This window comes from Rhinopithecus bieti, unplaced genomic scaffold (genome assembly GCF_001698545.2).
Source record: "Rhinopithecus bieti isolate Rb0 unplaced genomic scaffold, ASM169854v2 scaffold_9899, whole genome shotgun sequence".
Taxonomy (NCBI): Eukaryota; Metazoa; Chordata; class Mammalia; order Primates; family Cercopithecidae; genus Rhinopithecus; species Rhinopithecus bieti.
The window spans coordinates 4209503-4225861 of record NW_016806979.1 but is presented as its reverse complement, the minus strand read 5'-3'; the positions used below and the strand labels follow the sequence as shown (position 1 = coordinate 4225861).

Below are 16359 nucleotides of genomic sequence, written 5' to 3'. Positions count from 1 at the left end.
CAGTGGCATGATCACAGCTCCCTGCAGCCTCAGCCTCTGGGGCTCAAGCGACCCTCTTGCCTCAGCCTCACAAGTAGCTGGGACTATAGGCATATGTCACCATGCTCAACTTTTTGTAGGATAGGGTCTCCCCATGTTGCCCAAGCTGGTCTCGAATTCCTGGGCTCACGTGATCTTCCTACGCTGGCTTCCCAAAATGTTGGGATTATAGGTGTGAGCCATCAGCAGGTATACATCCAAGGAGGCAGCAGGGGGAGGGAAAAGGGAGGTAGCGCACAGGTAGTGAATATTCTGGGTCTTGGGTCTGGGTGGTGGGCTCACAGTGCTTCATTATGTTATCTACAAAATATTCATAAGTAAGGCCATTTGGGGACCAATGACACCAACGTGTCACAAACGAAGATTGGTTGATCTAAGTCAATGTATCTGAGGTTCTTGGAAGGGAGGGAGACAGACAGACTCTGAAAGCATCCTAGTCTCAGCGAACTATGGCACAAGGAGCAGATGCCACCCACCACCTATTTTTGCAGAGTCTCATTGGAACCTGGCCACGCCCTTTCATTTCTGTATCATCTGTGGCTGCTTCTGAGTAGCTGCAGTAGAGCCGGGTAATTGCCACAGGGGCTGCACTGCTGGCCAAGGCTAAAATACTTACTCTCTGGCTCTTTGCAGAAAAAGTGTGTTGATCCCTGTGCCTGTCCCTAAGACTGCAACTGGCAGAAGAGAAGCTACCCAGTGTGAGGTCTCTGTGGCCGTGGTGGATGCCAGGTCGGTGGCAAAGCTAGCGGGGAGGAAACTGATCAAACACCCAGGTGCCCACACCCTTGCCAGCCCCAGAGGGGGTCACCCAGTGAGGCGAGGGTTGCCTATCTTTTCTTTTCTGTCTTCTCTATCTCTTTTCTCTTAAAGTTATAAGAATGTATTAAGTGACGCGCTATTTAAACAATGTTGATTCTATCACTTAGAAAGACTAAGAGGTTTTAGCTTTGGTTCAGTCTCTGTTAATGTCTCAGCCTGTGGCTAAGCACCAAGTGATCTGTCTCCTGAAATTGTGCCCGTCTGACCTTGGGTGCCCCTGAAAGGCCAGTGTTTATTTGGCTAAAACATCTGAAGGGCTTAAATGACCTGGAATCTCCATCTGTGCCTGTGGCCCCTGAAAACAGACTGTCACCCAGGCCGGAGTGCAGTGGCATGATCAGCTCTGGGAGATGCATCCGCAGTACATGGGCTAGACACACCCACTGAAACCCACACAGGTTCCTATTTTTGTATATAGGTGGTTTCCCAAATGGGACTTCGTTTTAAAGGCAAGACTAGGCCGGGCGCGGTGGCTCAAGTCTGTAATCCCAGCGCTTTGGGAGGCCGAGGCAGGCGGATCACAAGATCAGGAGTTCAAGACCAGCCTAGCCAACGTGGTGAAACCCCATGTCTACTAAAAATACAAAAAATTAGCCAGGCGTGGTGGTAGGCACCTGTAATCCCAGCTACTCGGGAAGCTGAGGCAGGAGAATCGCTTGAGTGCAGGAGGCAGGGGTAGTGAGCCGAGACTGCACTACAGCATTCCAGCCTGGGCAACAGAGTGAGACTCCATCTCAATCAATCAATCAATAAAGGTAAGATTAGGGAAGGACTCCGTATGAGGGAATGTGCCCTGGAGGACGGTATGACAGATTGCCATTTTTTTTTTTTTTTTTTGAGACGAGTCTCACTCTGTAACCCAGGCTGGAGTGCAGTGGTGCAATCTCAACTCACTGCAACCTCTGCCTCCTGAGTTCAAGTGATTCTCCTGCCTCAGCCTCCTGAGTAGCTCAGATTATAGGCACCCGCCACCATGCTAGGCTAATTTTTGTATTTTTAGTAGAGACGGGGTTTCGCCATGTTGGCCAGACTGGTCTCGAACTCCTGACCTCAGGTGATCTGCCCACTTCAGCCTCCCAAACTGCTGGAATTACAGGCGTGAGCCACTGCACCGGCCCCAGATTGCCCATTTTAAAGAGGCCTAATAGTCTCTGAGGCAATGACGCAAACACAGATCTTAGAGACTCGGGTATCAGTTCTGGCATCACCATTATCAATGATGTATTTACCCCGGGTGGGCCTCTCGCGTTTAGCATATGTTCTGGAACTCTTGCAAGCGTTTCCTGGCTTCTTCAAGAAACTGCTTGTGCAACTTGTTTTGCTCTAAAATCTGCTGCTGCTGGTCTCGGATCATCTGACTGTGCCAGTCGTCGTCGGCGAGGCTGGTGCCCGATGGGGAAGTGGTGCTGAGCTCAGATCCTCTCTCCCTTTCCCGGGCTCTTGTGGAGGAGGACTTCAGATGCGCCAGTCGAGCCCTTCTTTGCTCCCTCCTCTCTTTTTTTTTTTTTTTTTTTTTTTTTTTTTTTTTGAGACGGAGTCTTGCTCTGTGGCCCAGGCTGGAGCGCAGTGGCCGGATCTCAGCTCAATGCAAGCTCCGCCTCCCGGGTTCAGGCCATTCTCCTGCCTCAGCCTCCCGAGTAACTGGGACTACAGGCGCCTGCCACCTCGCCCGCCTAGTTTTTTTGTATTTTTTAGTAGAGACGGGGTTTCACCGTGTTAGCCAGGATGGTCTCGATCTCCTGACCTCGTGATCTGCCCGCCTCGGCCTCCCAAAGTGCTGGGATGACAGGCTTGAGCCACCGCGCCCGGCCCCTCCTCTCTTTTTCTAACTCAGCCTTGTAGTGGATTTCCAAGCTCATATCTGGGTGTTCCGTTCGTTCAAGAGATTCCAGTTGTTTCTGTCTTCTCTGCTCCATCTCTGCTTTCTGCCTTTGCCTGGATGCCGTTGAACCCACTCTGTCTGTCTGGTCTTGAAGGTGGAGCTGAAGGGAGCCCTCTGCCAGCGTGCCCAGTTTGGGGGCCTCTTGTCCAGATTCAGTGCTATACAATAATGAGTCCCCTTCACTGATAAATATACCTGCCTCAGGAGACAATGTTCGACTTTCATTTCTAAACGTGGGCTTGACCTTGCCCATTAACGTTTTCAAGTTGGTCTTGGACGCTGCCTGCTGCTCCGCCTCCTCTGCTAGGCTCCTGGGTTCCCTGGCAGGCAGCATCTCTGCGTCTGCCGTTTTCTTCCCTCTTGGGGTCCCAGCGCCACATTCTTGCATCTCTGAGAAGGCATGCTCTTCCCCGGGGCTCTGGTCCATCCTGGGTTTCAGTGCCAGGTACAAGCGCAGGTGTTTTTTCAGCTTTCTGTTTATATTAAACAACTCTTCAAAGGCCAACTCCAGCTCTTTCTGCCACTTGTTCTTCTCCCGGAGTGTGCACTGAGATGCTGGGGACACAGCTTCCCTTCTGTGGCTGGAACCAGCTGGCCACAGCTGCCCGAGGTCTCTCAGCTTCCCCTCTGGACTCTGTCCCCGAGAGCGACTGGTCAGGGCTGGAACAAAGCAAACTGCTCCCTGTCCCAGTGGCCTCCTCCCCGCCTGAGCTGTTCCTTTCTCTTTTCCCTCCACATGCCTGATTTCCTCCCACAGCAGCCACGAGTGGGTCTGGCCTTTCTTGGTCCGCCCCTCTGCTCCTCCGAGGGCGGATGGCACCGCGGCCACCCCCGGACTTGGTCGAAGGTTCTCGCCTTCCCTTTCTCTTCTCAGGCAGGGCCAGGTGAGAATTCATCTGACCCATGGCTTTTGTTGTCTGTGGTTTCTCTGGGCTCGCTGCTGTCTTCCGGGGCCTGGAGGGCCTGGGGTGTTGCTGGCCCAACTCTTCCCTGCAACTCCTCTCTTCACTAGGGGCTGCTCTATGCTTCTCCTTGGCCCTTGGGGGCCTGGCTGATCTCCGCTGGACGGGACCCTCTGAGTCGGGCTCATTTTCCCTGGCCCGTCCTCCTCCCCAGCCTAACAGACGCGCTGACTGCAGTCGGTCCAGGCCTCCGACGTGCAGGTACCACGCCTCCCGACACCCTCTCCTCAACTCCTCAGCCAAGCGCTGGAGCTGGTAGCTTTTCCACAGCTTGGCATCCGCTCTTTTCTGCAGAGCAAGATCGCCTGTGCCCCGGACTTGTAGCAATTTGTGCTTTTTCGTCCAAAGCAGGGCTTCGTTATCAGGACAGAGGCTCAGCCACATGGCTCCGTCCATGTTTCTGTTCCTGTCTGCGAACCCGGCAGACGCAGCTTCCCAGGGAAGGTGCTTGGAGCAAGAGAGGAGGGTTCAAGGGCCGCCCCCAGGCCTGAGGAGCCGCAGAAGCCACGACTGTTGCACAGCAAACCTACGAGGAAGGGAGCACCAGTGCAGCGTTCCGGAGCTCCCAGGAGAGTGAGCAAAGCCCTGAAGACAAGCACACGGGATTCTCACTGTGGGGACAGGCTGCAAAATGTGCCCCTCCGAGTTCTCCCGACCCGTGCCCGCCAGGGCCCACTCTCAGCCTCCCAATTTCTGTCCTGCACACTTTTGACAAGAGCCTGCAGGGCAGCTGTTTTGAACAGAGTGTGGTTTTGTTTCCCAGGGGACATCGGCAATGCCTGGAGACATTTTCTATTGTCACAAATGCAGGGAGGAGGTGCTCCTGGCCTGCAGTTGAGTGGAAGCGAGGGAGGCTGCTAAATACCCTACACTGCACAGGAGGGCTGCCCAAGACAGCGAATAACCCAGCCAGAGATGTCAGTAGTGCCAAGACTGAGAATCCCACCCTAAGGGGCAAGTGTTAGGATGCAGGTAGGGGTGAAGAGTGCAAAGGGCAGCCCTTGGAAACAAATATTCAGAAGAGCAGGTGAATGTAAAAGAGGAAGTCTGGGCCTCTGGAGGGAGAACTGTTCGTAAAGGAAAGGAGGAAGAGACGGAGGAGGGAGGAGCCTGCCAACCATGTGTGTGTGCAGGGCTGCGTGTGCGTGTGTGTGGAGTGTGTGTGCATGTGTGTGCAGGGGTGTGTGTGCACGTGTGTGAATGCATGTGCAGGGGTGTGTGTGTGCATGCATGTGTGTGCAGGGGTGTGTGTGGAAGTGTGTGTGTGCAGGGGTTGTAGGAGTGTGTGTGGAGGAATGCGTGTGTGCAGGTGTGCGTGCAGGGGTGTGTGTGCAGCAGTGTGTGTGTGCATGCATGTGTGTGCAGGGGTGTGTGTGCAGGGGTGTGCACGGGTGTGTGTGCAAGGATGTGTGTGCATGGGTGTGTGTGGAAGTGTGTGTGTGCAGGGGTTGTAGGAGTGTGTGTGGAGGAATGCGTGTGTGCAGGTGTGCGTGCAGGGGTGTGTGTGCAGCAGTGTGTGTGCAAGGATGTGTGTGCAAGGATGTGTGTGCATGTATGTACAGGGGTGTGTGCAGGGATGTGTGCATGCATATGTGCATGTGTGTGCAGGGGTGTGTGTACGTGCGCGTGTGTGTGAAGTTTGTGTGTGCAGGGGTGCGCAAGGATGTGTGCATGTGTGTGCAGGAGTGTGTGTGCAGGGATGTGTGTGTAGAAGTGTGTGTGCAGGGGTGTGCAGGGATGTGTGTGCATGTGTATGCAGGAGTGTGTATGCAGGGGTGTGTATGCAAAGGTGTGTGTGCAGGGGTGTGTGCATGTGCACATCTGTTTGTTTCTGTGATCATTTCTGCACAACTGTGTGTACAGGGGGGTGTGCAGGTATGTGTATGTGTGCATGTCAGTGTGTGTATGTGTCCGTGTGGGGCATGCAGGTATGTATCTGTGCATGCATGTCTGATACTTAAATCCAGTAGAAACCAAACAGAGAGGAGGAGAAGCTGGTGTTAGCTCTGTTTTCATGATTCCCAGCTCTTTCCTTTTATAATGATCAGAGAAGGACTCTTTCAGTTCTCTTTGGCATCAGGAAGGGACCCATGCTTTGTCAGGCCTTCCTAGGAAAGGAGGGACATTTACATAAAGAGTATGGGATTTTGTCTGTTGCTACAGGCAGGTGATGCCAGAAACAGCCAGATCTGTGAGCTGCAGGAACGGCAAGGGACAGTCACAGTCGATATGGAGTCCCCCTCCACTGCCCCTTCCCTTCTTTCATCTTAATCTACGTGGAACCAGGCTAAGCATTTGGAGTCAAATATAATTGCAGGAGTCAGAAAATACTGCATCTGTATTACAGCTAACATTAACCATGCAGGCTCCCCTCTGAGCACTTGCCATGTATCTGTTCATCTTTTTTACAGTAATCCTTTGAGATACGAAGCTCCTACCCCCCTCCCCCGGTTTACAGACAGGGAAACTGAGGCAGGCAGGGATGAAGATGCTTAACCCAGATCACACAGCTGGTAAGTGGCAGAGACAGGCCCTCTGCTGCTCGGACGAACCCCAGCACCTTTGACCAACCTCAGGTAGTCACACTGCAGCTGGCTTTGACTTAAGTCTTCTAGTGGGAGGTCCTTGCATCTCTTGGTAAATCAGATCACACATTTAGAATAGTGGTTAATATGATATTGAGCCAGTCTGCTAACCACCATGATGATCAAGAGAGAGAGGGAGAGAGAAAGCTGGGCCCTTAAATGCAATGATTGAGATTTTTGACACAGGTGCCACGGCAATTTAATGCAGAGAAAGAATGGGTTTTTGTTTTTCAACAAATGATGCTGGCACAGTTGGATATCCACGGGCAAAAAATGGGAATTCACAGCCTTATCTCACCCTATATACAAAAAGTAACTCACAATGGATTATAGCCTTCATGTAACATCTACAACTATAAAAGCTTAGAAGAAAACGTAGATGTATATTCATGACCTTGAGTTAGGCAAAGATTCCTTAGATATAAGACCAAAAGCACAACCAATAAAAGAAGAAACTGATAAGCTGAACATCATCAAAATAAAAAATAAAAAAATAAAACCTTTGTGCTTCAAAAGATACCGAAAGTGAAGTGAAAATACGAAGTACAGACTGGAAGGAAATATTTGCAAATCATATATCCAACAGAAGACTTGAATCCAGAACATACAAACAACTCTTACTACCCAGTAAGATGGCAAATAATCCCATTTGAAAATCAGCCAAAGGCGGCCAGGTGTGGCAGCTCACACCTGTAATTCCAGCACACTGGGAGGCTGAGGCAGGCGGATCACTTGAGGTCAGGAGTTTGAAACCAGTGTAACCAACACGGTGAAACCCCGTCTCTACCAAAAATACAAAAACTAGCCAGGTGTGGTGGCATGCCTATAATCCCAGCTACTCGGGAAGCTAAGGCAGGAGAATTGCTTGAATCCAGGAGGTAGAGGTTGCAATGAGCTGAGATCGCACCATTGCACTCCAGCCTGGACGACAGAGTGAGACTCTGTCTCAAAAATAAATAAAAATAAAAATCAGCAACAGATTTAAATAGATATTTCACCAAAGAACACAGATGTATGGCTAATACAGCACATAAAAGATGTTCAACGGCAGCGGTCTTTAGGGAAACGCACGCTGACCCTGCAGTGTCCTGCCACCTCACATCCACTCCAACGGCTATCGTCAAGAAGACAGCAGCAACTGTGGGTGAGGAAGGAGGGGGAGGAATTGGAACCCTGTGCACACTGCTGGTGGGAATGGAAAATGGTGCAGCCACTTTGGAAAACAGTCTGGTAGTTTCTTAAAAAGGGAAGCACAGACTTACCCTATGACCCAGAGATTCCACTCCTAGGTCTATAAGCAAGCGAAGGCCTGAGTCCACGAAAAGAAACCAAAGCTTGGAGAGGATGAATAACTTTCCCAGCTCACATGGAGGAGCCGGCCTCAGACACCAAAGACCACCAGGAACAGCCATGGGGATGTCCAATTAGGTGGAGTGAGGTCGGGCCAGGTGAATGTCCCTCTGTGTGTCTCGGAAGGCGCCTGGAGGCCCCGAGCTTCACAGTCTATTTCTGTGCCAAGAGCCATTGGCTCACACCCCTTGTCAACCAACAACAACTAGCAAAACCTGGACAATTGTCCCCTGCTCTGGAAGTGCCCCCAGCCCATTCAGAGACCTCGGTGCACCCTGTGCCAGCCCCACTGGCGCAGGCATCCCAATGAAGCAACGTCGGTTTTCCTGGAGACACACAAACGGGTAAAAACTTCACACATCTGGGCAGAGATCTTTGGGATAAGTCCAGAAAATTGCAGCCAGCTCCATCATTCAGGAATTGATCCCCACTCTGACACCATCAGATGCAACCTCGTCCCTGCTGCTCCAGCTCTCCTTGCTCTCCCCTTTGAGACCCTCCCCACTCACTAACTTGAGGCAGAGGGCAGGGTCGCACGTGGACTCGCGCAGGCGCTGGCAGGGAAGGTAACTGAGTGTTAGTTGAGCCCAAGATGACCAAGGAGAAACAGCTGTTCACCTGCTACACAGCCTGCTGGGACGCCTGCCTCTGCCTGTGACGCCCGGCCTGATCTCCAGGCAGCCCAGAGTCTCTCCAGCCCTGCCAGACAGGACGTCGGGTGCCCTTGGCAGGACACTTGCCAAGGAAGAGAGCCATGGTTCCAATCAGGGCCCTCGCTACAGCTCCCCTCCCAGAGGCACCTGCCCTCTTTGGTTGCTTAGAATATTCTGGAAGGGGCAGGGGTCCTGGTACACCTCTGTCCTCCACATCCTCCAAGTGTTCTGAGCATCTTGGGCTGCTTTGGTGTTTTCTACTCTCCGACTGCCCTCAGGTCCTGTCCCCCAGAGCTGACAAGACTGTCTTCCGCTGGCTGCCTTCAACCACTCGGGGAAACCACAGCTCCCCACTCCACAGAAGCCGCACTCGGAGTAGCAGACAGGAAGGTGAGTGGACATCAATCTGGCCTCTGGACGGCACCAGGGCCTCCCACAGAGCAGAGTGGACACTGGGCCCATTCTCCTCTCTTGCTCTCTGCAGGAGCCAGTCCACGGCAGCTCCACCCCAGACTGATCCGATCCCAGCGCCTGGGCCCAGGAATGTGCTCAGCCACCAGATTCCCAGCGATTCTCACCAAAGTCAGGCAACCTCTGGCCTACAGCTTGAGAAGGACGTCCAAGCAGCTCACCTTTCCCTGGGCGGCCGCTCAGACAGCTTTTTTTTTTTTTTTTGAGACGGAGTCTCACTCTATCGCCCAGGCTGAAGTGCAGTGGCCGGATCTCAGCTCACTACAAGCTCCGCCTCCTGGGTTTACGCCATTCTCCTGCCTCAGCCTCCCGAGTAGCTGGGACTACAGGCGCCTGCCACCTCGCCCGGCTAGTTTTTTGTATTTTTTAGTAGAGACAGGGTTTCACCGTGTTAGCCAGGATGGTCTCGATCTCCTGACCTCGTGATCCACCCGTCTCGGCCTCCCAAAGTGCTGGGATTATAGGCTTGAGCCACCGCGCCCGGCCTCAGACAGCTTTTCAAGCCCAGGCGGTCCCCACCCAGGGACCCTCCACCCAGGCAGCATGGAAGTACCAGGGCCCACAAGCAGACCCCCTGCCCCCCGCTGGCCTTCTCACCCCCCTCCGAAGGCGACTCCAGGCCTGCCGTGCACTCCTGTGACATCAGGGCGGAGTGGGGGACGAGCATCACAGCTGTAGGGAGTGTGAGGCCCCCAGAATGGGGCTCCACGGGTCAGGCAGGCCTGCGTCCCGGCTGCAGGATAGCAGGTCCTGTGGTTCACTGTGAGACCTCCGCCTCTCTCGTCCACCTCACGCTGTCCCCTCACACCCCCAAGGTGTGACGGCGTTTGAACAATGCACACGCCCATCTGGAGCCTTGGGGTGGGCCTGTGAGAGAGTGGCCTGCCCACCCCAGTCCCCGACAGGTGCGTGGTCCTGCGGCTAAGCAAGGGCAGTCATGACAAAGGCTCAGGCCCTCCAACTACCAGGCTGTGTTGTGATGAGGCTGCTGGAGCCCCAGGCACCATGACGGGAATGGGTGAATCCACCCACGGTGGGTGACTCTCAGTGGGATACTAGCCTGGTACACTTGGACACCCCAAAATCAATGCAGACATCGCATCCCCAGGAGAAGGCCCCCCAACAGACATAGGGGACAACGGCAAGCCTGGCCGTCCCTGAGGATAATGGCAGGACTCAGAGTGCCTCTCTCCTCCTCAAGGCATGAACTGGCCCCTCCAGACACAAGGACGACCTTTTCTTCCCACCTTGGCCTGTAACATACACGACACAGGCCATACTCTTGGCTAGAGTCACCACAAAATGATCCGGGGCGTGAGTGTGAAAACAGGAGCCAATGGAGCTGCTGTGTCGGTTTTCCTGGAGACATGGAAATGGGTACAAACTTAAAACATCTGGGCAGAGATCTTTGGGATAAACTCCAGAAACTGACAGCCAGCTCCATCATTCAGGAATTGACTTCCCCCATGACACCATCGGATGAAACCTTGTCCCTGCCACCCCCCGCTCTCCTTGCTTTCCCCTCTGAGCCCACAAAAAGAAAGAAAAGCTCAGAGTGGCTGAATAACGTTCCCCACTTACACGGAGGAGCTGGGTTTGAATCCAGACATCAGGCTGATCAACACGCAGACCCACAGGGTTTCGTACTCTTCCGGCATTTCACACACATCTCTCACCATCTCACCACCTCACCATAGGAGGTGAGGCCTGTTCCTCTCCACACAATCTGACAGGGAAATTGAGACTCAGAGAGGTTAAGTAACTTGCCTAAGGCCACACGGCTCGTCATCAGGGCAGCAGGGATTCCAGGCCAAGCAGGCAGGCCCCTGATCCAGTCTCCTAGCCTGCCGCCCAGGGAGGTCAGAGCTGGAAACCACTTCCACAGCACAAGGAGACTCTGCTCAGACTGTGCTTGGCCTCCCATGACCTGTGACCTCCCTGGCCCTCCTGTGACTCTGGCAGGTGTACTGAGCTTCTGATGGGTGGGAAAGCTTGCAAGGGGCCTGCGTGCATTCTGTGTGCATTGACCCAGGACACTATGGTTGGTGCCTCCGAGTTCATCACGTTGACCATCCCCATCTTTCTGCTCGAGTACCTGATTTGTCAACATGCGCAGAAGGCTGAGACCCAGCCATGGTGCTACTTGAATCTTGTTAAAAGTCAGGCTCTGATTCAATAGTCTGGGCCCAAGACTCTGCATTTCTTCTTCTTTTTTTTTGAGACGGAGTCTTGCTCTGTTGCCCAGGCTGGAGTGCAGTGGTGCAATCTCAGCTCACTGCAACCTCCACCTCCTGGGTTCATGCAGTTCTCTTGTCTCAGCCTCCTGAGTAGCTGGGATTACAGGCACGTGCCACCATGCCTGGCTAATTTTTGTATTTTTAGTAGAGATGGGGTTTCACCATGCTGGCCAGGCTGGTCTCAAACTCCTGAGCTCAAGTGATCCGCCCACTTGGCCTCCCAAAGTGCTGGGATTCCAGGCGTGAGCCCCTGCGCCCTGCAAGACTCTGCATAAGTGCTGGGATTCCAGGCGTGAGCCCCTGCGCCCCGCCAGACTCTGCATCTGTAAAGCGCTCCCAGGGATGCTGATGCTGCTGTCTGTGCTGTCTGGGGGACCACACTGGGAGTACTGTGGCCCTGGCAAACCATCTTTTCCAGGATGCTGCATCTTGCTCTGCCTTCCTCCCCTGCCAGCAGCTCAGCCCTAATCATCTCTCACCTGAGGCCCTTAAAAGCCTCGCCAGTCAGCCTCTCTGCCCCAACCCCCGGGCCTGTACCCTGTCCTCTCCTGCACTGCGGCCCGGCGCTGTCTGAGCGGCCTGGTTACATTTCAGCAGCCCCCATGTGATTCCCTGCTGTCCACACCAGCAAGTCTGAGTGCAGCCCACAGCCACCTGCATCACAATCAGCTGAGCTACTAGTAGTGAAGGGGTAGATTCCTGGGCCTCGCCCCTGACAGATCCTATCCCAGCCCCTGTGGGAGGAGCCCAGGAATGCGGCCAGTTCACCAGCTGCCCTGCCAAAGCCTGGCAATCTCTGGGCCTAGAGGCTTGAGAACGGTCAAGCAGCTCGCCCTGACTCCCCTGGGACCCACCCCACCCTGGAGCGCCGCACACCAGACAGGGCTGGCAGGGCTCCTGGCCATCCCCAAATGCCCCACACCCAGCAGCGCCTGGACCGTGCTCATGCGGGTTCCTCGTGACATGGACACACCCCCTTCCCCATCCTACCCACATGTCCCCAGCCCAGGCCTTGTTCCCACTCCCCCAGGACACCCCAGCCCTCCAAGGGAACAAAGAGAATGTTCTTCCCTTTCTCCAGAAGCCCAGCACCCGGGACACACAGTCGAGCGCTTTGTCTTTGAAACATAAAAATGCTACAGAAGGGCTCCCATTAGCTGGCATCGGCCAGAGAGAACATTTCCATATAATTAGAGCTTACCCTTTCATATGGAAAGTTAGACATTTCTCTGTCTACGGAGCCTACATAGAATATGTAATTTGACCTTCTTTGGGGGAAACTTTGGATTGCCTTTGGAATGATAACATAGGAAATCCCTCGAGGGCTTTTAAAATGTAGAGAACAGAGGTCCCATAAACTATGTGACCCTGGAGCACAATTTGGGTTTTTTAAGTCACCTTTTTAGAGCTTCCTGTGTCCTCCCCTCCCTGGTCGTAACTGTGTGTCTGACAGCAGCCACACAAACAAGCGTATTAAAATTGTGTTTTTTTGGCCGGGTGTGGTAGCTCACGTCTGTCATCCCAGCACCTTGGGAGGCTGAGGTGGGCGGATCACCTGAGGACAGGAGTTCAAGACCAGCCTGACCGACACGGTGAAACCTCGTCTCCACTAAATACAAAAAATTAGCCAGGCGTGGTGGTATATGCCTGTAATCCCAGCTACTTGGGAGGCTGAGGCAGGAGAATCGCTTGAACCCAAGAGGCAGAGATTGCAGTGAGCCAAGATTGTGCCACTGTACTCTAGCCTGGGCAACAAAGCAAGACTCAGTTTCAAAAAACAAAAGTGTTTTTTAATAAAGTAAGTAGAGTCCGAGGTGGCGGTGGGCTCTTCCACAGGACCACGGCCTGAGCTTGCACACTTGATCAATTCAACACCAGATACAGATGACCCATGGGGAAGGTGGAAAATTGTTGTTAGACTGTAGCCTAGGTTTTACCAGCTTGCACACCTGGCCGAATCTTACACAATAAAAGGGAATGGGAACACATCTAAAACTTATATGTAGATCCCTAAATCCAACTATGCAGGTACAGAGGGGGTGTGTGGAGCAGCACAGGGGACAAAAGACACTGGGTCACCAGAAGGGCCAACGTGACTGTCCCCTGCGGGAACAGAAATGCCTCTAACATGCAAACGAATGGTGCAGCCCAGCTGGCCAGACCTCACCAGGCCGTGCTAGAATGCAGTGGGAAAGCGGCACACTGTGGTGCCCAGGATGCCGGCAGGCATAACGCCACGTCCACGGGCACTGTCTGTTCCCACCCTACAGGATGCCACAGCATCAGACGAGACAGCCCGTGTGAAGCGCCGAGAATGGAGTCTGGCTCCTGGGAAGGCTCAGGAAATGCCCAGAGCTCAGCGTAGATAGCCACGTGGTGCTGAATTACACATGCGAGAAACCGATGGGCAGATGTGGAGCTAAATGACCGTAAACAGCTATGAAGTGCCTGTGCTCTAGAAATGGCCAATTTGATCATGTCATGGGATAAAGTTTCAAAATCAATAAAACCGTGATGAAATAATCAGGAATAAACCTATCAAGACATGTTCAAGGCCTAAAGGAGATGCACAGGTTGAAGAATAAGGAGCAAATCTGAATGAAGGAGAGGTGTGTCTTCCTGGACAGTTCTCGGGAGAGGACGAGGGTGCTAAGGACGGGGAGAAGAGGCCGCAGGCTTGGAGTTCAGGAGGAGAATGAAATAAACAGGTCCTAGGAAGAAAAACCAAAGGAGGTGAGGTGGGGCAGGGGTGTTTGCAAAGGATAGAAAAATGTAGAATGGCAGAGTATGGTGCTTAACAGTACTAACTACGTGACCTAGGCCAAGCTGCTTCACTCTGGGTGCCTCAGTTTGCTCTTCAGGATGGGGATGATAATGACAGCAGCACCCATCTAGAGATGCCAGCACTTGTCACCACGAGAGGCACCTGAAATGCTTGGGGAAGAGGGGTGGTACTTACTGTGTGTGTCTCCAGATGACTGAGCTAGACCACCCAGAACACATTACAGAGAAGCAGAAGCTGGCAGGGGGGCAGGAAGCACTCTCTCCAGGGTTGTCTTGAAATCATTGGGCTGACTTGGTAGGTAGTGAGACGCCCATCACTGGAGGCATCCAAGCCAAGCCCAGATAAAACAAACATGAGAAACATTTTTAACTCCGTTTGTCTGAGTTCTAGCCTCTAAAAATACCCTCCGTGACACCCTGTGTGCTGCCAGAGCCTTGGTTTTCACCCTCTTCTCCCCAACTCTTAGCTAAGTTCTGGTGGCGGCGAGGGGACGGGGGTCCCAAGCCACTGTACTGGGTTTTGGTTTCACTATGTTGCCCAGGCTGGAGTGCGATCTCAGCTTACTGCAACCTCCACCTTCTGGGTTCAAGCAATTCTCCTGTCTCAGCCTTGCCAAGTAGCTGGGACTACACCCACACGCCACCACACCCAGCTAATTTTTGTGTTTTTAGTAGAGACAGGGTTTTACCATATTGGTCAGGCTGGTTTCAAACTCCTGACCTCAGGTGATCCACCCGCCTCAATCTCCCAAAGTGCTGGGATTCCAGGCACGAGCCACCACGCCCAGCCTGCACTGGGTTTTGGACTGGCCGTGTTAGCATCACCTGGGGCGGGGGTGGGTCACGTTAGAATGAGTCCCGGCTAGGCCCCCAGCAGGCTTTTTCACCCAACTCCTGGGGCCGCAGCTCATGAATCTGTGTGTACCCATCCCCGGAGCTAGGTCAGCTCTCCAGGGCAGAGACGGTTGGGCAGGCGGCCTTTGAGGGACAAGCTCCGGCTCAGGCCTCCCCTCGACCAGCTTCACAGAGACAGACACTGAGGCAGACTGACCTCCAAACTCCCAGCTGAGACGCCAGCTCCCCATGTGGGGGGGGCTTACAGCTGATGCAACTGGTGGCTCATTAAACATACCTAGAAGCGTCAATTACCACTTCCCTGCAAACCTCAAGATCCCAAGCACCCAGCCTAGGTCAGGGGTCCCCAACCCCAGCAGCTGTTCCTGCTTCCTGAAGACCGCCCCCCACAACTCCTCCAATAACCATATTCATCTCCAACCCAGTCCCAGTTTGATTGTCCCTCACCCTCCTTCCAATCAAACTGCCTGTGGGGAGCCCTGCGGTGCAAGGACTTTGCCACGGGTCTTATGAACACAAGGCTTGGAGCCCCTCCTTGGCCCACTCTCCGAGGCCCTCTTGGGAGCCTCACTGAACAGCTGGGCATGGAAAGAGCCCCACCCTCATCACAGATGGGAGCAGATACAGACAGCTTTGACCTCCCCCCCCACCCCAGTGGTCTCAAGGGCCCACTGACCAAAGGTGGCTGGAATCGCTTTCCCGCCTCCACCTGCAGCCCGGCCTCTGTCCTGGCTGGCTACCCATAGCAGGCTGTTGCCATGGGAACAGCAGAGCTGTTAAGCTGTGACATCATGGCAGAGGTGAGGTCAGGGACAGCTGCGAGCGAGCCAGAGGGCATGCGTGTAGGTCAGGGGATCAATCACAAAGATTTGGCTCAAGCAGCCGGGAGCCATAGGGACATCTGAAGGTGCCTGTTTAAGGAGGTGTGGGTGAACAAGGACAGTGCAATATACAAATGCTCATGGCCACACCAGGCAGAGGACATCTTCCTGTCCCCAGACGGCAGCATGGAGACCTCCCTGGGATGTCATTCTCTCTGAGCTGTCAGGCCATTAAGGAGGTACACTTCAAGGTCAGGTTCCTGACAACACTTGCCATCCCTTCTCCTGTAGGGACAGCATCTGTTCACGCTTCTGAACAGCCATCGTTAAGCTGAAACCCACTGGAGGCGGGGGAAGAAAGAATCCCATCAACCACCTGCCCACACAGGAGGAGAAGCCACACATACTGGGCCTCGCTTTTAGGGCTAGTTCCCCACAGACTGTGTGATCGGAAGGATGGGCGAGGAAGCTGGCAGGGCGAGGCTGGGGATGAATATGGGGCACTGGAGGAGTCTGGCCGGGGCGGGGGGTGGTCTCCAGGAAGCAGGAGTAGCTGCTAAAGTTGGGGACTCCGACCTAGTCTGAGTGCCTGGAATCTTAAGGTTTGTGGGAAAGTGATGACTGGCATTGTCAAGATATGTTTTTTGTTTGTTTGTTTTTTAGACAGTCTCGCTCTGTTGCCCAGGCTGGAGTACAGTGGCACCATCTCGGCTCACTGCAACCTCCGCCTCTCGGGTTCAGGTAATTCTAGTGCCTCAGCCTTCTGAGTAGCTGGGACTATAGGTGCATGCCACCATGCCCAGCTAATTTATATATATATATACACACACACACATATTATATATATACACACACATAATATACATACACACATATATTTTATATATATATATATATATAT

The 16359-nt window shown here is 53.4% G+C and overlaps 2 protein-coding genes across 3 annotated transcripts in view; both read right to left on the bottom strand.

The window, feature by feature from the left end:
• The window catches only part of TIMP2 (TIMP metallopeptidase inhibitor 2), a 75578-nt gene that overhangs the window by 37416 nt on the left and 21803 nt on the right, over window positions 1-16359 (bottom strand). The window contains exons 1-2 of one of the 2 annotated variants that reach the window (XM_017879358.1): window positions 15314-15392; window positions 13958-14099 (exon numbers count right to left, since the gene is read on the bottom strand). The exons of the other annotated variant lie outside the window; for it this stretch is intronic. Of the exons in view, the coding sequence (XP_017734847.1) occupies window position 13958 (1 nt within the window). The 5' untranslated portion in view covers window positions 13959-14099; window positions 15314-15392. Of the gene's footprint in view, window positions 1-13957; window positions 14100-15313; window positions 15393-16359 lie in introns of those variants that run through there. 2 annotated transcript variants of the gene reach the window in all.
• CEP295NL (CEP295 N-terminal like) lies at window positions 1911-4307 on the bottom strand. The gene is given in 3 exon segments (XM_017879360.1): window positions 1911-2345; window positions 2659-3488; window positions 3490-4307. Coding segments are annotated over 3 exon segments (1677 nt in total). The 5' UTR covers window positions 4099-4307; the 3' UTR covers window positions 1911-2107.